General features: G+C 39.5%; 1 protein-coding gene across 1 annotated transcript; it reads right to left on the minus strand.

Moving 5' to 3' along the window:
* Positions 1-715: 715 nt before the first annotated feature.
* On the minus strand, positions 716-21773 carry slc25a12 (solute carrier family 25 member 12). The gene is made up of 18 exons (XM_066688333.1): positions 21665-21773; positions 20707-20760; positions 16591-16733; positions 15088-15203; positions 13764-13903; positions 12284-12430; positions 11216-11354; positions 10392-10485; positions 9786-9870; positions 8103-8187; positions 7114-7272; positions 6288-6340; positions 6099-6179; positions 3302-3442; positions 2104-2242; positions 1710-1868; positions 1489-1579; positions 716-1405 (listed from the first exon to the last, which is right to left on the minus strand). Exons 1-18 carry the CDS (start codon positions 21674-21676, stop codon positions 1201-1203), a joined length of 2043 nt encoding a protein of 680 aa, XP_066544430.1. The 5' UTR covers positions 21677-21773; the 3' UTR covers positions 716-1200.
* Between the last annotated feature and the right edge of the window lie 1391 nt (positions 21774-23164).

The following is a 23164-nucleotide window of genomic DNA, read 5'->3' on the forward strand; positions in this document are numbered from 1 at the left end:
CTCGATTGATCAAATTTAAATGTCCGGCTTCATTTCATGCACTTCAGTTTCAGCCGCACAGCGCATATCACTATATTGATGTGTGCTCTCCTCGTTTAGCATTCCTTTTTAGGTATTCACTTTAATTATACCCAAGATCATAATTGCTATCATGACTGATGTGTGTTCTCTACCTTTGCTGCTACGTCCCTATGAAAATATAGTAATTTAATAATTTCTTCATTATAGGCATAATTGTAGTGTTCTCTTGTTAAATAACCTGTAACTGTTAACCTTCTTTAAGCACACATCTATTCTACAGATAGCAATAGTCCCACATCAGCTTTTTACTGAAACCTGTTAAACTGTAAATTCACAGTTCAGATCCATTCTCTGATGCTTTGAAAGGCTAATCTGAATTATTGCATTTGCTTCCCTTGCAAAACCAAACAGTGCAGTATCCCCAGCACTGTAGCAGCGCCGACTTCAATATTTATTTTCTCTGGACAGCGAGAGTTTGGAATACAGAACAGTGGTACAGACAAGCGCATCCCCTGCACCACATGAACTCAAACCAAAAACAGTACCTGAAGTTGAAATGTAGTCACAATGCTCATTAGTATGTGCAACTCCATTTTGTGTTACCAACTGGTTTATAATTGTTCTTGTGTTCAGAAGTTTGTTTTTCCACTTTCCCCTTTGATCTGAATCTTATAATATGCTTTCCACACAGATATAAAATTAAACCATATTAATGATTTATTTCAATAAAATACAAGAAAATGAAATGAATTTAAATTATTTACTAATATTCTGGTCATGGATTTTTTTTGTTTAATAAAACACTTTCAAAACATCTGTACATCATTATAAGCCACTACATAGGACTACAGAAATGCTAAAGTGATTCAGTTCAACACTATGATGTCTCTGTACAGAGATGTACAATATGTACAGTAACATTTGTGCAAGCTGTGCAAAGCAAAAATCATAAGCTCTATTCATGCTGCTTAAAAAAATCGTTAAAACGCATAGAAATGAGGCCTTGAAATACAAGTTTCATTTAAGCAGACCGTTTCAGACAAAAATAATAATTCATATATAGAAAAAAAAAAAAAAATCTTTAGTGGACATCTTGGCTCAACAAACATGCAGCCAATCAGTTCAATACAGTACTGGTCTGAAACCACAGCCTCATCTACCTGTTACACCCACAGACATTTAAGACCCCTGAGATTCCTTAGAGGATGCTGGATGGATTGAAACAACACCTGAAGATTTGAATTTGGGCAGATAAAGGCCAAACTTATTCTCTATTCCTGCGAACGTGGCGGCGGCTAGTTTGTATCCTCCAACGTGGTCAGGGCTGGCGGGAGGAAGCTCTTGGATCCTGGACTTGGGTGTGGGCTCTGTGCCCATGGGCCGACTGGGGAAATAAAAGGAGAAATGTCAATGTGAAGGCCAGTAACGGCAGGCACGGTCAGCAGTACGATTCATGTCAGTACTAACCTTCCTCCGAAATCAATGTAGAACCACCTCTGCAGTAGTTCATAGGTCACCAGAGTAACACCGAACTGCGGCGAGGACCTGCAGACACGGGCTGTAATAACGGGGACAAAATTACTATATTGGAATTCAGATTTCTGAAATGACTGAACCAAGCAATAACAGGAACGACAGCATGTTTTATTTCCCGTCATGAAACCTCTTATTTGGAAGACAGCGCATACCTCCCGCTCCTTTCCAAAGCGCCCGGAATCCCTCTTCCTGGAGGATTTTTCTGAAGCAGTCAATGACTCCGGAGTAGGTTGTCTGGCCAGCGCGGGCGGCCACCTGAAGTCTAGTCTTAATGACATCAGCAGGGGTGACCAGAGAGGCAGCAGGAATACCTGGAAATATATGTTTTAAACAACATCATGAGCAGCTGTTTTTCATACTATATAAATTCTGTTGTGTTATGTCCTACTTGACGGGCCATCTGTAGTATTGCATATTGGTTGGCAGTCTACCGTGGCTAGTACTGACAACTATCCACCGGGATCCACCGGTGACTTTTAGAATGATATTTCTAGAAGTCACTTGATAAATCACTGAAGTGAAGGAGAAGATAGGCTCAGACATTACCTGCGATGGCACCAGCCGTCAGCAGCTGAAGGGCCCCCAGCCTGCCATTCTCATCAGCCAGTTGTGTCTTGGTGTGAGCGTAGACGGGGAAGTAGATCGCAGAGAACGGGATGTCACGCAGGAAGCAGGCTTTTGCACCCTGTGATTAAAGAAGAATTCAGCATCAGGAGCAGCCACTAAACAAGAGCCAACAGGCTGCTACAGGTTTCCAATTGAGGGCTTTATTACTCCATCCCAACTGGAAATCAAAATCATAACATGTTTTTTGTATTTTGCTATGATGTACGTTGTCATTCCTGATTAGAGATTGTGATATCAAAGATCGTCCGCAGTACAAAGGAAGCATAATCTCTTTGGCGCTTTACGCATGCAAAATATGATTTAAAGAAGCACCAGATGAACTCTTAGATCTCCAAGTTTTACAAAACCACAGTATTACAGCGCTAGATTACACCTGACTGATCAAATTTGAAAGGGCCTCTCTTCATCAATACACTTCAGAGTACGAAAGAAGGGGCAGCGTTTTTTTGATTGAGTCACTTAAGAACATTTTGCCGCTCAGCTCATCTGCAACCCAGTCGTGTGAATGTTTATTATATTTTCCAATCATCCAAATTTTAGGGCCCAGATGGGAGCACGTTAAGGCTGCCGTGATTGCCGAGACACAGTGCTTTCTCCAATCATCTGATACCAGGGCTCTTCAGCATGTGCTGTATCAGGAAATAATCCTGGGGGGCTTTTAGGAAACCACAGAAACAAAATGCAGTTATTCCAGTAGACAGCAGGCCTGCGGGAGGAAGACTCCCCGTGGCTCGGCCCAGAACCGCTGTGAACACCCGCAGCGCTGGCTCTCCACGATACACTGGGGCCACGCGGAGGCAGAGGTCTTGCCTATTGTATTAATATGCAAAAAAGGAAATGCTTTTTACAAGAATGGTGTGGTCTGTAACCAATTAAAATATGGAACAAGACATTACACAAGATATAGTAAAACCACACAAGAACTTGGACAGGAGTGGTAGCGAGCGTGCCAGGAATCTCCTCAAAGTACTACACTTGTTTGGTCTTTAATAGGAAGGGGAAGAATGTGGTCAGTGACTATTCAGACAACTCAAGATGCAGTAGCTGTGTATTATTCTAAAAATAGATCTAATGAGGAATCTTCACATTGACACCTGAAACGCAAGACAAAACCCACCTTGTAGAGGCCAAAGAAGCCCAGGTCCCGCACAACACTGAGTGCGCTCACTCTGGGCCCGGTGGTGATCTCTCCCGCCACCTGCAGGCGGATCTTCACGATCTCCAGGGGGTTAGTGAAGATCACCTGGGAGCCTCCCGCCTGTGGAGCACCAGGGAAAGGACACGTTAAGCTTGAGGGGCAGAGGCCAGAAAACATAGTAGAAAAACTGACCACAACGATGTCATATTAAACTTCCACAAAGGCAAGGGGACTTAAAAGGATCGTTTCCAGAGGGCCATTCAGATGCCACATCATGCACCGCAGTCCTGACAGCGAATCAACAGCCACTGCTCAATAATATCCTTTTAAACAATTGCTGGCACACTTCAGCGCACAAAATGGAATTGTCACCTGTCTCGAAACATAAAAACGAATACTTTTCTGATAATTGCCAGTCTTACCAAGAAATTATTGCGCTCGAAATGACACGGACACACACGCTAGTGAACGGAGAGCACTTTCCCCATTTGCTGTGGTGAAATGCAAATTGCAAACAAACTCACCCCCCAACCCCATTTTTAAACACTACATTAAACATCAGTTAATACCACAGCGTTGACAGTGCTGAGGCTGTAAGCTGCGTATTTACTTGTCAGCAATGTGTTTAAAGTCGCTGTGGAAAGCTGCAGTCCTCAGTCCCAGGGAGTGCATGCACATCATTAAACAAAGCTGGCACGTTTATTAGCCACCATTCCCCCCGAGTCAACACTTCACATGAGTACAATTAATAGGCCGCAAACTACAGAACATTAAACTTTACCTACTGTTCATTTTTTATATACTGTAGTCACTAATCACACTTTAGCTGCTGTTCAAATTTTCTAATTAATAAACAAAATAGTTTAAATGAGAAATAACACAAACCGGTCCAGTGGGGCCTACATTTCTGTATAATCTAGTTCTAAAACTGAAGCATTATTTGTATTAATTTAGTTAAATCTGGAGGATTTTTTAATGTGAATGATAGATTTAAAAATAAAAGCCTTTTTGCAAAACAGGAAATGCCCTAATAAACAAGAGAACAAATGGCCATTGACTCAGGAGGTCAGGCTGCAACAGGCTAGCTTGAGAAGGAGGCGAATTCATGGCTAGAAGGCTGTTCCTTCCCCCCATGTGACATGCAGGGGACTGGGGGCCTGACCCCACTGCCAGCCCTCTGCCCCCTCCTCTCCCACCCCAGGCATCTCCTGCGGAAGGGTGACTGGCCCACCCTGGCCTTGCCCGTTGACTTCCTACTGAGAGCTTCAACATCTTGCGGCACCACAAGAAAGTCCCCAGTGACTGAATCATGAGCATCCCTGTCTGCAGTGAGATTTCGCAGGGCTGCCCCGGGGCGCAGCCTGTGTGACTCAGCACTGATTTATCAAGCGACTTCAATCTAATCAAGAACATCAAGTCCATTGGTGATGCTGAAGACCGGAATTTCTGCTCTATAAACATTCAATTCCTTCCCCAACCCCCTAAAAAAAAAAAAAGTTTCCAGTGCTTTCCACATGTGGGAATCCTTTCATTCAGAGATTCATCATTCTGTTCCACTGTCATCCCTGGTGTTGCATGAAGAAAAAATATTTCTGAAGACGACTATTATTCCCACATGTATTTTAATGAGACAATATGCTAAAATGGTATCCAATTACAAGCCTCCATGTGGCGTTGCATTATTTATATATTTTACTTGGTAAACAAACATGCCTTTAAAAGTATGAACCTCTTAACACTTGGGAATAAAATAAGGGGAGGGGCGCATAGATTAGTTACATAGCAAGTTGTCCTTTTAAGTTCAACTCTTGTAATCCCCTCTGATTGCTGCCTAGGTACTGAACACAGGTCCTTTCTAATGTTGCTCTGAAGCTACACATGGTGCATTGACAGGTGAGGGCTGGGGTATGTGCCACACTGTCCAACTCAATCAGGGTGAAGTGGAAGCAGCTCTATCTGTGACCCTCCGGGCCTTCTTCCCTCAATTAAGACTTTGCAGAGGTTGTGACCCCGTGGCCCCTGTTCTCTCGGGTGTGCTGCGCAGTCCTTCACAACAGCCTGTCAGTTTCAGTTAACTGGGAGCTATTAAGTTCTCGCAGGTAGTACGGCGGCATAAGATTTCCCTAATCCTGCAATGTTGTGACCAAATGTTAGGAAATTTCTGCATCCCAAATTAGATGGGGTATAAATAGGTGGTTCACAGGCGTACTGCTATTTTCCATCTCTCCTAATTAGTGGCTTCTGAGACCAAATGGTTCCTTAGAGTAAGGCCTCCCAGCACTTTTCTTCTTCTTCTTAAACCTACATGGTTTGTGGGATGTCAATGCACAAGAATAAAAGTGGTCTAAAAATTAAACTAACGATTTACAGACAATTGGCTGCAAAAATAGTGTTCCAATTAACTGAAGTATACTTCACTTTGCAAGTTTGTGATTCGCGGAAGTCGACTGAGCAATGTTTAAGAACAACTGTGCGCCGATTATCTAGTATTCGAAATATGACTAAGCAAAGAACCGGGAAAGGATGCTAAATGTGAAGAGACAGCTCATGCTGAATTGAAATCTAATATCAGAAATTAAATAAAAAGTTTAAAGGTCTTTTTTTGTGTGAAATGCATAATATTTTCATTGCAAGAGCTACAGCTGTCTACACTTCCTCTGTATCCACATCAGTTACAGTCAGTTCATTCACCATAGCAGTCAGAACACTCTCCCCTCTAGAAAATGCTGAAAAACGAAATCAAACTAAACTAAAGGAAACATAAGCCAGTACTCACGCATCCACCAGCCATGATTTCTGCAAAAAGTGGGATGGAGCCATCTTTCTGGGTGAACTTGTCCCTCACAAAATCATTCACCTACAGTTCAAATAAAATACAATGGTGAGTCAGAGATAAATAAAACTGTATTAGGCTCAGGAATACTGTCATTAAAGTTGTAAAAGAAACTGAAAACAGACTACTTACAGTAAGTTTAATAGCTTTTTCAGGAGCAACACCTACAAGCTGTGGCAGAAGACCTGAGAGAAAGAAAAAAAAAAATTAGTCTGGCCTAGAAAATTAGAAGTTGTTCTCCATAAGGCATTAATATATTTGATTAAAATACACTGCCCTGTTTGGAATCTTGTACAATTCAAGATGTTTCACTTCATTTCGTTTTAAGGACTGAAGACTTTTAGATTTGTTTCATACAGTGTCATTACCCTCTTTATTTCATTTTGTGTAGCAGAGCAAGAGCTGTGTGGTCAGCTTGGTGCAGACATTACAACAAAGATAAATACAGCACTGTTTCAATGTCCTTCATCGGAGCAGATAACCGCTTGAAGAACCCGATGAGTGACTGCTGATGGTAGGCAGCCAGCAAACAGTCAGGCGTACCTGTTGCTGTCAATCACATTGCCCTGTCAGTGAATGAACGCTACTGTGAACATCCCCTCCTGACAGGCCACTGGCAAGAGGATCAGTAGAGGGCAGTCTTGACTTCCTTCATTTAAACTCTTGCACTCAAACCCCCTTACATAAGGGAACATTATCCTCTCATTAACTGGTTTGCATTCGAAGCCAGAGATTACAAGATGCATCTCGTTTTGTTTTCTGGGGCTCTCTGTGAATAGCCATCAAAGCGAGGCAGCCAACACAAGCAAGAAAACAGCTTTCTAAAATTGGAAGTCAGCAATGCCATGTTAGTCCAGTTTTACTCTTCCATGACAGCAGCAGCCTCACATTGCTTGCGTTTATATTCACATGGTGATTTAGAGAAGTTATAAAATACAGAAAAACACCCGTGCTGTACCTCTGTAGAGGCCGAAGAAGCCCTCGTATCTCAGGACCTTCTTGGCACAGTCGAAGCTATTCTTGTACATCAGTTCACCTACGAAGGACCCGGTGGAGCGCTGGTTCTGCATCCGCGTCTTCACCAGGTCGATGGGGTACACCGCGGTCGCCCCCGTGGCTGGCATGAACAACACAAGGCAGGGATGTGAGTGGCAACTTGCATCATGTAAGAACTTTTTTTTTTTGGTGTTATTAATGGAAGTGTTGTCCATTTAATAATATGACAGTTAATTATTTTTTTATTATTAAATATTTAAACTAAAAAGCAACTTTTTGTATTCACAGGTTTGAAGGATTTTTCTTCCATTACAGAGTGAATCTGAGCGGCACTGTGCTATTCAGGTGCCGCAAACACATATTTCAGCCCGGGTGACTTGCCACTTCTTGTCTGACATCAAATGGCCCATAATGACTCCAACAAGCTGGAATATGCTGAGCTCAAGCTCTCCCTCCCTGTAAACAAACGCTAAGCAACAATATAGAAAATGTCCACACAATACTTTCTTTGTAATATTAAGTCCTTATATCGGAATTTTACAAAATTCTAAAAATCCATACATACATACATACATACATACACACACACACACACACACACAAAGACACAAGTAATCTTATGAACATTTCAGTTAGTCAGAAGGTTTAGGCTGAGTTCCTCTGGTTTCCAATATCCTTTCCATCAAATGTAATTAGCCGGAGCTGCGGCATAGTTCCGGAAGACCCGTGTCATTCCGGAGCTTTGGCCCCGAAGACAGTCTGGAGCCACCGTGCCACCGCAGCACCGCGGCGGATCTTCTGATCAGAGGCAGGAATAAAAGGCCGCTCACAGTTCGCTCCGGCTCGGCCCCTGCAGTATAATGGCCTGCACCTTCGCTGACGAGCGCCAGTCTGACAGGATAGGGTTACACTAACCTGGGCCTGAGATCAGGACACAGACATGTCACTCACCTCCGGCAATTGAGCCCAGAGAGAACCTGTAAGCAGACTCTGCAGCCTGGAGCCAGATAGGCCTGCCGGCTTCACCGTAAGCTTGCTGTGGAAAAAAAAAAAAAACGGAACACAAATGAATCTGGAGAAAGACGTGGGATCAGAATATGACTTATGAATCAACTTATATTCAACAATAATGTAACAGATACCATGGATAGCTAAAATGAGAAGACAGCTCAACAAAAAAACAGGATGCCAGGGAATGTGCTCGTCTGACAGTGTAACTCTCTCATAGCAGTACTGTACACTGCTGGCCTGCTGGAGGGAGTGAATCCATTATGGGTGCAAGAAGCTGTAAAGTGCTAAAACATTGTCACGGTAATGAGCAGAGTCATAGTGGAAGATGAAAGTTTTTTCTTTCTTTCTTTCCAAAATAAGATTTGTTTTTTTCTATCTTTGAAGTCTTTGGAAAATGTATTTAATATAACACACTCGTTTCACTAAAGAAATCCGTACTAAAAGCTTTTCCCGCGTATCTACATAAATTATGACATCGGCCAAGTGCAAGCGAACAGTGTCTGCTCTCCTGAGGCCGTCTGCTACATTTTACAAGCCGGGAATCATCTTCAGTGCACAGCTGTTTTTACTAAAGGAACATGCTAATGGCGCTTCGATCATGATCAAAGTGCTTATGCAATTACTGACATCTATGAGAAGTCTTCTCTTAAAGAAGTGCAGAATTTTCATGTTATTTCCTTGTAAGGGACAAATTCCCAAAATCAGGATTGAGTAATTGGGGGAGATGTGGCTCTTAAGCCTTTCAAAGGAGTCAGAGGAGTTTTTCAAGAGAGCTGAACAAGAGTCTGAAGCCCCCAGCACACCTTATCTTTTCATCACAGAAAAGCAGGTACTTACTTTGGAAGCTTCCCAAATCCACCTCAACCCCACAGATTACATTTGCTGTAACAGAAAGCAGACTTGCCAAAGGCCGTGCACACTGTGGTTCTTTTCAGTTTGCTAACAGCCAAGGTATATTATTAAGCTATCCCCTAATGTGGCACACCTACAGTTCAACCTATACAGAAAGTAATGGTATTATCCACCCTTAATGGTTTATTTCAGGTCACATTCTGGTTTTCTTATTGCATTTTGAGAATTGTGTACAATGCCAGCACTGATGGTTGGTGATGGCCTACTATTATTACGGCCAATATAAAAAATTTAAACTTACGTACAAAACGTAAACAAAACTATTTAAATACCAAGAATCCCAAATGTGACAGTAAAGTGAAAGCAAGTTGTGGTAGAATTCCTGTCTTTCATTTGCCTACAATAATTCTGTGAACAAAATACATGCTATGCTAGTTTCTAGATATCAGAACTGTGATCAAGTAGAGCAGTTTTAACAGTACCGTGACGTCCCTGTGGTGTCTTATTAATAGGGTAGGTACAAAAGCACAACTCGAGAAAGCACTGGAAGAGGTGAGTAACAATTTCTAACCCAATTTAAATTGTATTATAGGGATCAATAGGAAAAGGGAACACGGTAGAATTCAATGCAGCAACGCATAGATGAGCAAGATAGAAAAGTGAAATGTCTGCACGTTGAGAAGAGATGGCCAGCGTCTGGGATCAGAGAAGCTACTCTCCTTGCTTGCGTTTCTCCTGGTCAGTACACCGTCTCCGGTCAGCGCCTCCTACCTGTCTCTGGGTCTCCGCCAGGTTGTAGGGCAGGGCTCCCTCCTCCAGCGGTGCTATTCGCTCAATGTCTGCCAAATTCAGCCGCCTCCGGTCACAAACCACAGGAGAGAAACATCTCATTAGACAAACTGGTGAATGAGAGCCAGTACTGGGTTATTATTCTAGATCGCAGAGAGAATGAAGTCAGATTTTCCACCAGTTTTATTACATTTTCTTCTCTTTTTCTAGGAGGTTACTGCTGTTTTAATATGCATACACATACACAAAAGAAACAACACTAAAACCAAACCCACATCCGGTCCATGAATGAGCCAAAAAGCATCCAACAAGTAAACTAATCTTTTTTTTTTTTTTAATCCGAACATGCAAGAGAAATAAATCACATCCGAATGAGTATATTATGTTGTACTTGGTAAATAATTAAACAAACACAGAAAAGACATTGCAGTATATGAGTTACTGAAACTTTCTCTCACATAATATGGGCCTAGAATAAATCATATACATCTGGAAATTCACTTGATTCAAGGGAAAAGAAAATGTAAATTATATTTATATACACACACATACATACATACATACATATATAATGAATAAAATATTCACCCAGAGTGAGTGTACAGGTCCGACAGCTGATAAAGGATGTCAATCTCCAAAGGGGTGATTTGTCCAAATTTATTGGCAGCGTGAACAAACTCCTCTGTAATCAGTTTTGGGAGGGAAACATTGTTATTCAAGGGTACAGAGAGGCATTAGCAACAGCACACTACTGTGACTCACTGTTAAAGGCATCACTTTTCCCAATTATTGTCCAGCTTTGCTTTTTTCCTCATTTAAAGTAAGTTTTATTTTCTAAAGACAAGGCCCCTTAAAAAAAACACTCTAAAGAATAAATTGCTATTCTGGCAACAGAACACAAAATTCATAATGTCCCTGGTGCTTTCTAAACTCTTTTAAATGCTTTTTTCCCCAATGAAAATCTTGATTTGATGTTGTTGTAAGGTCACACTGTCTTTTTGGTAGTCGACAGCTGGACACGTGTCCTCTATAATAGTATTACAAAGGCCCAGGAATTAGGTAGAGGAAAGGGAAACTGGGAAATTGCAATCAGCCATAAAATGACAAGTGAAAACAGTAACAACAGAATAGACCTTTCAGAATCAAAAATCGCATTGCTTTAGGGAAAAGAAAAGAAAAAAGGACAACCAGCCACAAAACTTTAAATCAGTGAGTGGCTCAGTTTTGGCTCGAAATTTTGTAAGAATTTTGCAATTTACCACACTTTTTGCTCCATATCCCCATGTAACGTTTTCTTACAACATCTCACTATGAAGGAAATCCTGTGTTTTTTTAGTTTTTTGTTTTTAACATTTCTTATTTGTAATTACTCTTGTACAGTCCAGTCCGGTGGAAACAGACAAACATTTTACCTTTAGTGACTTGAACATCTTTCCGAGAGCCCGCTAAAGTGCTGTAGATTTTGCGAATCAGTTCCATGTTGTTCAGCAGCGAGTTAAACGCATTGAAATAGGAGAAGCTGACCTGATGAGAGATACTCCCACCTGCCACCTGTGGGGGAGATAGACATGTGAACCTCAACCTAGTGTGAACAGATTGCACTACAGACGGGTGACAAATTAAAGGAAAACCAACATAAAGTGTCTCAGTAAGGTGTTGGGCCACCACGAGCAGCCAGAATAGCTTCAGTGCACCTTGGTATAGTAGAAAGTATGAGTCTCTGGAACTCTACTGGAGTTCTACTATGGATGGGGCACTGTCATCCTGGAAGAGACCACTCCCATCAGGATAGAAATGTGTCACCATAGGATAAAGGTGATCACTCAGAATAACTTTGTTATGATTTGCAGTGACCCTTCCCTCTAAGGGGACAAGTGGACCCAAACCATGCCAGGAAAATGCCCCCCACAGCATAACAGAGCCTCCGGACCCTCTCACTGTAGGGGTCCAGCAGTCAGGCCTGTACCATTATCTTGGTGTCGCCACACATGCACTCGCCCACTTGTCAAGAACACTAGCCAGTTGAGCTTCTTTGTAACTGAAGCTCCTGCCATTCGTGTCCCAATAATTACCCCTCTTTCAAAGTCACTTTCCTCTTGCCATCTTGATCCAAAATCGAGGTCAACTGAGCCTGCTTGGCATTTGTATACATGCCACAGAGCATGATAGGATGTTAATTGCTTAATTGTATCATGCAGTACACCTCTTTGGAGGCATCTGCATTTGCTATGTTCCTCCACTCATTTATTCCAGTTTTTCTTTAATTGATCATGTGTCTGTATATAATTCTGTGCACATTATATGATGTCGTTACAATTCCAGTGGAATGACAAAAAGTTGAAAAATCAGCACACAAAAAATGTAAACCCCACTGTTTTGTTTTAATCAGCTTAAACAGATTAAGGTTGCTATTTGTTCCCCCCCAAACTCCTCCCAAACATTTACTTCCTACTATTCTATTTTAATTTGGAAGCACTTACAGACACAAGGTTCTCTTCCACAAAGGGAGTTAGCATGTAGGAGCGAATGGTGGCCATGATGTCACTGAAATCTAAAGCTGTGATGGAGCCACTCTTGGATTTGTCCTTCTGGGCAAAAGCCTGCCTGGCATGCTCCAGTTGCAGCTCCTGCAGGCAGGAAACACAAACACATACACCGCTCGCTGTTTAGAAGAGCAGACTGGATACAGAGAAATAATGTGCAACTAAGATTTAAAAATCAGAATACCTCATGGTGCAGCTCACAACTTGAAACTGAAGCGTCTCAAAGAACAAGACTAAAAGCAGGCTAAAAATACCACAAGAGTTCTTAGCACTTCCTTCATCCAGGAATATATATTTATTAAATTCACATCTTAATGACTGTTAAAAACAATATCTTGTCTCTTTTCTAAAATATGATATACCATAATACTGTCTAGTCCAAGATTGTTTGTGTTGAATGAAATGTATTAAACACATCTATATAGTAAGAACTACAATTTGACCAGGGTAAACATAGTAAACTTATTCTGAAATATTTTACGTAAATGTATAAAATGAAAGGAATATCAGCTGAAAAATCTCCTGTCCAACTGCTAGAGGGGAAACAGGTGTGTCCAGTCCCGTTAAACCCAATTCATGCTGACTTGCAATCACAGTGTGCTTTTCTAGCCAAGGGTCGCTGCTTCAGTCAATCCTGATCAGGTGCCCACAAGTCACTACACAAATCTGAACAGACGTCTTTTTAGAGACATTGATTTTTAACAACGTTTTTCTGCAATCTGAAAGTGAGGAGAATTCATGAATACTTGTATTCCCATTCATGCTTCATCTTGGGCAGTAAAATCACTTTTTGCTTTACCTAAACTAGATCAATCAAAGCACCGATTATACATTTGCATTTAAGGAATGCAGAGAGGTTTTACAAGTACCAAATATTGAACATTTCTGAGTGGCTTGTATGGTTACATATCATAAGCACTCAGCCCCAAAGAACTTCACTCCAGGTATTCTTGATTTTGGCACAAATCCCATGAAATTGTTCCAAGCACACAAGAGACGCTTCCAAGTCTAAAGGATTAACAATGTTCCTCTCATCGTGTGCTACACCGGGGTGTCACACAACAACACCCACACACTGCAGCTGGTCCTCCCTACCTCTAAAGCTGTTCCTTAGGGCTTTTTCTAACCCTGACACACTATCCTCACTGCCCACCCTGCTCTGGTTCATTCTCCTCTATGCCTTTAGGGCACGTGATTAAAAACATCAACCCTTATTATTTCATACTGCTGTGTTTACAGGGCACCATAAACCCAAGACGCTCCAGACATTTTACAGCACTGTGTTGACAAAAGCATCTTTCCAATACTGATTATGTCAATAAATACCAGTGTTGTAGTAAATGTCTGTTTATAATACAGGCAGATTTGTCAAAGGGAACATTGCCAAAGGAGACGACGTGTACTACATTAAACTGACCTGCAAGAACTGGGTGAACTCAGAGTAGCTCAGGTGTTTCTTTCGGTCATGGCCAAAGTGAAGTCTAATGAACTCACAATCCCAATTGAAAGGGATATGGTGGTGAATTACGGTCTGTCCAAAGATATCTTTGACATTCTCTGCAAGAGATTTGAAATAGGAGTATTAGCATTCTTATAATAATTTAAAAAAACAAATCTCAATCAAAAAACTGAAATGTGAAACTGTACTGGATTTAAATTTCACTTTGAAGTGTGGACACACATTCTAGAAGTATTTTACGATACATTTTTATTTGTATAAAAACACACACAAAAACATTTGAAACATTGTCTGCTCTGGTTCTTTCCTCACATGATGTGTGGTTTGTGGAGAGTTCGGGCCGATTATCTTTCTACAGAGCCTTTATTCTTCTGCAGAACAAACCGCATTGCGGCCATATTTCGAAACCCCTAACCTTTTCCTTTCCGGACCATTGTTTTTCCAGCTCATGTTGTTGGGTAAACATGTTGCAGATTGATTATTCCCCACTAGCTCATTTGTTTAAACTAGAATAGATGAGACAATACTGAACACAACAAAAACCCTGAGAACATCAGCTGATCCACTCCTTTATGTCAGCCAACCATCCTTCAACTCTCCACCAATAAGCGGTGAGAGGAATTTAGAGCCAGTCAATTTTAGACCAGACAACCTTTACAGTAAGTAAAGTATCACTGAAGGAGAGAATAAGAAAAAGATGTTTGACCAACATAAAACTTATTTTGCATATTGACTGGGGAAAGTGGAAGCAGCTGGTTTCATTTGTTCTATAAAAAAAAACATTTTAATTTGTAAGTTTTGTTAATCAGTTTCTTCATTATTATTATTATTATTTTCAAAATAGGTCTTCCATCTTCATTACATTTTATTTACATTGTTTTCCATCTTTAACTGACATTTGTTTGAATTTAGCTTGAACCTCTTACTTAATCATTTAAGGGATAAAAAGATTACTGCATTCCTTTCAAGGTTGGAAAGATTATTGTACAGTTATGAGAAGTTTAAAATCAAATTCTGGTGCTGAAGTATAGAAGAATGTAAAAATATAAATTTATAAAATGTATAAATGTAAAAAAAAAAAATCTTAAACAGGAGTATGAATAAATCTGGACACATATACAATATATAAAAACAACAAATGTTTACCTCCTACTGTTTAAGTGAGGTAGAATGGCTACTAGTAAGAAGCTATATGACTATACAATCAGTTTTTTTTTTTAATTTATTTAAAATAAAGAGGTCTTATTCAAATGCAAACTTCAATAGTATATTATATACTTACCAAATGAAACATCTCCAGTGCCATTCTTGTCAAACAACTGAAAAGCTACAATAAACATGGCATCAGGGGCACAGAGAACGGACTCAAAGGCCAGAAACTCTTGGTAGGAGATCAACCTGTTTGAAGGTGAATAAATGATGGTCAAATAGACAGAAGTATTGAATAAAAAAGTAAAATAAGTTACAAATATAATGAAAATCATTACAATTAATGTAAAGATTGAAATGACATTATTAACATCTGGCATAATTCTATGTTTCTTTCCATACACAAAACATGTCTGTAATCATGCAGATTCATGCGACCAAAGTTATGTATTACATTGACCAACAACTATGAATTTCAAATTATATACTGAATTAGCATTAACAATTTATTGCCATCAAAATAGCTTGGAAAGCCATTACTTTTTTAACAGAAGCTCTGAATGCAACAGGCGTTTACTTCTGCATCCTGAAAGAAACAATTGAACATAAAAGGAACACAAAGACAATATCCATGACATAGAATGTAGGAAAACTAAATTCACATCTAAATTATTCCCTAAATGTGGTGGCATTAAGCACATAAAACTAACACTTTTCACTTTCAAAACTGATTTGGGTCTGAACTCACCTAAACAGAGTAACATTCATTTAGGCCTAATGCATTTCATAGTTCATCAAAATAGTTAATCAGTGCTGCTTTAACCACAAATTATATTTAAAACTGAAAATCATTCAAGATCAGTTTTACATCAGGCATGATTCAAAATAATAATGATTCTAGAATCATTAAAGTTTGTTTTCAATAAAAACACTATAAATGTTTTAAATCATGCCTTAAATAGCGACAAGTAATTAATTGTAGCTTTTAGCAATTATGGCATAGCTTTAGTATTCTCTACTTGGGCTGTGACATTTCTGAAAACTTTGACATCAGAAATTTGCTCTTCGGTTACAGAATTCAAAGTCACCTGTAGCACCACACAATACTATTATATGCATTACATGTGTATTATAAACTATATATATTATTCAATATTAGGAAAAAGCAGCTAACTATTCATTTTAAATAAAAATTGAAATTATTCCTGTTACAAAGAAAAATTTGATGCAGTAATTAAGTTTCCTGTGGGTAAACTGGGCAAACTGCCCACTCTGTAGCAAACTAATTAGATGGGCAGTTTGCCCAGAGAGAAAGTCAAGCCCTTAAAGTCGTACTGAGTTCAACATGCAATGCACTCATTGTATGAAGAATCTTTTAATGACCGCTTTCCTGCAACTACATTTCCTTCAGCAGATGAATAGTTAAATCGTATCAGACATTTTGATTTATACCTTTGCCATATATCAATCAAGTACTTCCCTACAGGGCAGTCTTTTTTTCTTTTTTTTTTTTTAAAGGGAAATCAGCAGAATGTTGCAAAGCTGTCAAGAAAAATACTTATCTGCAGGGAAGTTACTGATTAACTTGTCCATCTAGGAGGAGTTGTATAAATACACAGATTCACTATAGACGTACCCATCTTTAGTGGTATCAGCCACTCCAGCTATGAGCTGCACCGTCTTGGGGTTGTGATGTGGTTGGGTGTGCAGTCCCATGTATTTCTGCACAAAATCTCCAGGGGTCATGTAATGTTCCCCATCCTTCTCCACACTTGCATGCTGTATAAAACATAAGGATGCATATGCATGTATAATATATATACACAAATATTTGGTTTAATTCAGTTCCTTGCATACAATGTTAATAAAACTTCATAAATGCCCCATCACGTTAGAACCACACTGTCAGTAAACCAGGAAGTTACATGACTAGTTAAGCAGAGACCAAAAACTTTTTCTTCCCCCAAATGGAATAGCATAACCATTTCATATTTTATTATCAGAAAGAAAAATAATAAAAAAACACTTCAGTAGACATCTCTTTTGTATCACTGTCTCCCCTGCATTTATCAGAAAATACAAATTCATTTCAACAGCTGAACAATACATTAGGAACACACACTGAAATCATTGTCCACTGTGAAGGATGGCTTATAGTATGAAAGCAGCCCTTCTCTCAGAAATCGACTGCGTTTTACACGCCTTTATTCAACCAGTGCAACTCTGTCGATGGCATTGATTTTTATTTCCAGACAGTTGCATGTTTAGACGTTCATTTTAAATTAAATCAATCATTCCATCTGTATTTCATAGAGCCACTATCAAAGACAAATGTAAAAAAAGCACAAAAAGTTATAATTATCCAATGCTTTCAATAGAATTTTTTTCCTATTCTTTTTATCCCAAGAGGGGAAGGGCTGGAAAAAAACATTGCACTTTCCATCTCAGTTTAGTGTACATCATGTCAGCCATATACATAACTCTCTACTTTAATTCAAAAAAGTAAGGAGACATCTTATTTTCTTAAAAAGAGAGTAGAGGGTTTTCAAGCTTGCTTGCTAATGTGACCCCCTTACAGTTTGTCAATGGGCTCTCTGCCATTGCCAAGCTGATTGCTCACCTGTATTCTACTGACTAGAACCAATTTCTCTGAAAGTACATTTCTTTCTCCAATATTCTTGACCTGAGGAACTGCACACAAAAATGAGACTCTTTCTATTAAGCCTCGGCTGCAATGGGTGTATTATAATTCCTGTGCCATTCTGTTCCAGAAAAAATACATTTTCAGAGCCTTAATGCAGTAATCTGAAAGATCAGAGGACAGGACATTTGAAAGGGTTTCATATGACTAGCTGAGACACTGCAGGAGACATGAGCACCCTGCCAGAAGAGCCCGCAGCAAGGCCAGTCACTGGGTACACTGCCAAACACGGAGGGAACCCTTCACCGGCACAGCTTTCAGACACTACACTTGCACGGTCACGAGTTAATGATTTAAGTGAAAGTATTAATTCCAACCAATTTATTAACATCTTTACCACGCTACCGTGCATGATTTAACCAATGTTATGTAGCTGAAGTACTTAATCATCAAATTAAGCAAATAACCAATCTGTAATTTTCATAACCGGTCTAAATGGTACTCTTCAATAATATAACCATTTATTTCATACTCTAATAGCCTGACCTACAGATACATATATATTTTTCAATGGCATATTAAAAGGCAATTTTCTCATTTTTAATTGGCTGTCAGTCAGACCAACAGGACTTTTTTTTCCAGGTAACAGATTTGCAAGTGCACAAGGCACATAGAAAAGGGGGCCTATATAACTAGCTTGGGGTCAAATGCAGGACTTAACCATCAACAATCGGCCCTTCTCACTAGTGTTTCCCCTCAGGCGGTGTGTCCTCAATAACATTTGACAAAAACCTACACTGTTCTTCACAGCAAGACAGGTTTCTCATTACAAAAAGCTTGACAAACCTCACATGCTGAAGATTACAGCAGCGACAGATCAATGAGTGACTGCATCCAAGCTTTAACAGCACTGAGATTTTGACATCTAAAACATATTCCAACACACACGTGTCTCCGACAACTGAAGGCACACGTTAATGTCAAGCTCTACAAGAAGCCATGCGAGGATACATGGGGATCCAAAATTAGTCCCGGAATGCCAGCGACCTTTCTTTGCACGCCACTTGACAGTTTCTTTTTTTTTATTTATTTAAAACTACTAGATGGAAGCAACACAGTATATTTGCACTTAATGCACAGTAGGCTTTATTAAACTAAAGAGCTGCTGCTATTCAAACCTTTAAAAGGGAACTTCACGTGACCCTCACCTAGAAAAATCTCTCTCCTCTGTGTGCATGTATGTCTAATTGAGATTTTAAACCACAGGGCAAAAACTGCACCCCTGACCTTACCACTAACATTGCCTTCAGAGGAGATTCCCATTGCCATTAACAATTTTAGGAGAAAGCAATACGCTTAACCCAATTATCTGCTTAAACCTGGGTATACCTTGTAAAGAAAGATTAGAATACTTGCTATATGCACAGAGATGCTACTTTCTCAAATTACAACCACCTTCTCTGTACCCCTCTCTAAGTAAATGCATAAATAGTAAGAAATCTAGTAAGATGTTAAATAAAATAGCACTGGCGAGACAATATGCAGAGTATAGCTTCCACTAAAGTGAGGTAACCGACCCCTAGCCATTCATGAGAAGCCCCACATTTAGACCATACAAGGTACCCAAATGGATACTCGTGGGTGAATCCTGCTTCTGTGACACAGGTATATATAACAGTATATAACAGTATATCTGAAACAGTCAGTGGAAATGTATGGTACAACAGACTGAAAACAGTTTGCACAAATAGAGTGCGTAGGTTTGAAAACCAGTATACAACCAGGCTGAGGTCAAGACACAGCAGCAAAAAGATAAAAACACAAAGACAGCAGAGGGTTAAGCTCACACTAAAGACACTACCAGGGAATTTGGGGCAACAGTATGGAGACTGCTTACACTGGGTGTTACCGTTCACAACTGTGCAAGATGGAAGCTCTCAGCACAGAAGTTTGATCCATTTAATGTTATTCACAGCGCTGCCTTTTTGTGCGGACAAATTGTGCTGATAACTCAGAAAAAGGCAAGTATTTTAAAATGTACTTTTATTGCTCATCTTCTTAAATAAATACAGGATAAGATACCATACATGAAACCTCTAGTGTCTGTTGTTGGCATAGAAATCCTCAAATGACTCAGACTGCCACACAATGGGAGGCCAATTTCCATCACTACAAATGTAGTGAGTTTTAGTTCATATAGAACAGGAGGTACAAAGTAGAAAAAGAAATGTGTGACAATATAATACTAAGAGAAAATTAAACAAAAAAATCTGCTATGTTGCAATTAGATTATGAAATTAGAAAGACACCCTTGTTATGCTGTGCAATATTTTTCAGTGACAGCTCATAAATAAACCCTAGAGACAAAGTGAAGTGAACTTGCCATGCAGAAGAAATGCTTTCTGCAATTTCCAAAAAGAAAAATGTTGTATTAATACCAGGAATTTCATAATTCTTATGCTACTGAAAAACACGTAACGAGAAATTAATTCCAAGGCCTGTAATTCTATGAAAATGTTTGACCGGAAATACATATGACTTAAAAGTGTAATTATACAGAATAATCTTTGTCAAAAAACATGTATTACCTTTTAGAAACAATACTCTTCCTATCCTACACACTGCTTAGTGCAAACCTATCAACTTTGCCAAGGAAGGATATCACCCCAACTACATCAACATAGAAAGGAGGGATTCATTCTGACATTTACGTCTAGATTAAGTGACAGATTTCACTTTAACCCTCTAACTGAAAACATCCCCCGTGTTTTGCCAGTCTCATAGAACAAGTTAGTGGTTCATGCTAGGACAAAACCCACCCACACCCAAAATGCACACAAAAATAATAGTAATTAATTATTACTAAAAAATAAACATCAAGGTTAACAAATGTAGGAGGAAAACAAAAAAAGAAAACCTCCTCCCAAACAAAATAATCAGGGGAGTTCCTCATTTCCTTAAGGTACAGACTGTGACTTTTCAGCATCCTTCACAGGTTGCTATAAGGTTGTAGCAAGGGTAGCCTACCTGTCCCTGCAGGAAATCTCCATTGCTACTTCTGGCACTGTACTGTTTCACTTAAAAAGACTAGAAAGTATTTAGCAGACTTACCTTCAGAAAGATAGCCTTCAGCTCATTAGGATCAGCCCTTTTCGTTGACTGCACCTGGAAACAAACATTTTACAAACCGAAATGAAAAACATGATTCAAGATTGCTGTGCATGACAACCTACGAGTTTGAACACAGGATCTGGATTTTACTGGCATGCACACACACGTTTTAAGTCAGCTAATTTCCTCTGATCGTACTCCTTTAAAATGAATACAGGAGAGCAAGGTGACATTTCAGTTTCACAAGACCTTGGTAATATGTTACTTTCGTGAAAGGCTAGATCTACACTGGATGCTCGCGTCACGGTGTTAGTCCACATCCACCACTTTTGACGCAAAGGAAAAGAAATTAATATCAATGTATATGATTTGCCAATAGTTGCTTTTTTTTTTAATGGATAAAGGTTAGCTTTTTTTTTTTTCAAACGAATGTGTATGCATATGCAAAACACGGATATATGTGCAAAATACTCGTTTTCCGACGATTCAGGTCAACACGATTATAAATACGTATTTTATGCCGGTTGTTTTCTACGGAAGCAAATGCAAATAGCGATGCACATCAGACACATCCACATTGCACTGCACTGACCAACCTCCATTGGCACTTATAATTCAAACTACACAGGATTCAGCCAAACAGCTTATCACTCCTGGCGCATTTCGAAACACAATCCACAGTCAACAGTGCGTAATTACAAGGCAATATAACTGATTAACTATCTGATGCGCCAAGGCTGCTCTGCAATAAAACCAACAGAAACGCTCATCCCAAGGCCAAACGGGAGGCCGAGCGTAGATGCAGACACCAGCGCCTACACTGCATTTCTATACGAATACAACCCCCCAAAACGGCGCCTTTGCACCCCAAAGTGATGCACTTCCCCTCACAAGAAGGTACAAATCACAAATAAAAGTAACAGATTTGTAATAAGTGAAATATAGTAGTCAGAGTCACCTTGACCGCCATGCTGAGTGCGACGTCACGGTATCTGGCGCCTGCGCGTCAGAGTCGAAAGCGAACGACACGAAGCGTGGGAATAAACTGCGCGATTGGGGCAGAGTCTCCGAAAAGCTGCTGCCGCTGCTCGATGCTGCTTCTGCTGCCGGTTTCTCCGGTGGAAGATGCACTGTAACTGTATTTATCTGCATCTGCAATGCAAGAGATAATATGTGTTTCAATGCAAAAGCCCTTAAAGCGTTTCCCGCAACACATTCCATTGATTAATTACTTTTTCGTCTTCCTGTTGCTGATCCTCACACCCCAGGCGGATATAGTAGTCACACAACATTCACCAAACCAGTATGCGTTCAGTACAGTGACATTTTGTATTAGATAACACTTCATGCTTCATAACTGTTTCAGCATCATCACAATGTGTCTAAAACATAAAGGGAGTTCAAATGTAAGCACAGATGCAATGTAATGGGAAACTGCTAATTAAAGTATATGCAAAGCCATGTCAACAAATGCAGGTGAACAAAACTGGATTTAGTACAAATTCATTATACACACATAACATCTTTACATTATAATCATTCGAGCTGATCAATTACCACAGATCACAAAGGTGTATTTGCTGTAATTTGTAATATTGTGTAGCAGATCTTGGAAATCATGTACAAAGCATTGTTACAAAATGATTTCAGTGTATGTGGTGGTTTGCTATTATTTGCAGTTGCATGTGTTTTGTGTAATCGTTTGCTATTATTATTGTTATGACTGTTCTTTAGGTCCTCTTTCTAATAACAGTGTATGACTGTTATACATATATCTGAGACTACCACATTACAAAAAAAAAAATATTTCAAAAAACATACACATGGAATTAGAATAAAATACAATAGAAAAAACATTTGAAGGTTCCCCATATTCTGCAGGAAATCAAAATATTTACTTCCATGTCAAATCTGATGATACCAAAAGTGAGCGTTTGAGTGGTTTTTATGAAGGGGGTAATCTTGTTCGTTGTGTGCTGCAGCAGCCGTAGGATTCCCAGTGACATACAGTCCTCATTCGAGACAGTGTTGCTTTTGGCTGTCTAAGATACCATAGTGCTGCACAGCGCTCCCTCAGACTGAATAGCTTTTATACACCATAATCTTTTCCAGCTGATCTCTTGATTGTTCTTCATCTTGTAAACTCCAAACTATGTGTAAACAAACTACTAATCCAGTTTTGTATCAATGAGGGTTTGTTTTTAACAGTGACTAAAGCATAACATGGGCACAGGAGGCCATCCAAAAAGCTTACAATGGCATTTCATGCTGGCGGCAACTAAGAAAAGAGTTTAAATGGCCTTAAAGCTCTGGCAATTGAACACAAAGCCTTTTATAAGTGTTTCACACATTACACAAAGTTTGGGGGGACAAGATGGTTGCAGTATCATTCATCTAAAGTAACATCAATACAAATATGTGTATGATCATCAAATAATCTGCTTATATACAGTTTGTA

This window comes from Amia ocellicauda, chromosome 16 (genome assembly GCF_036373705.1).
Source record: "Amia ocellicauda isolate fAmiCal2 chromosome 16, fAmiCal2.hap1, whole genome shotgun sequence".
NCBI lineage: Eukaryota > Metazoa > Chordata > Actinopteri > Amiiformes > Amiidae > Amia > Amia ocellicauda.

Bases quoted from the DNA above. Each gene is read 5' to 3' on its own strand.
- slc25a12 (XM_066688333.1), bottom strand. The intron at 13,904-15,087 runs GTAAGTATATAA...AATCTCTTGCAG, and splicing joins CACTGGAGATGTTTCATTTG to AGAATGTCAAAGATATCTTT. The intron at 7,273-8,102 runs GTGAGTGACATG...TGTTCATGCCAG, and splicing joins TCTGGGCTCAATTGCCGGAG to CCACGGGGGCGACCGCGGTG.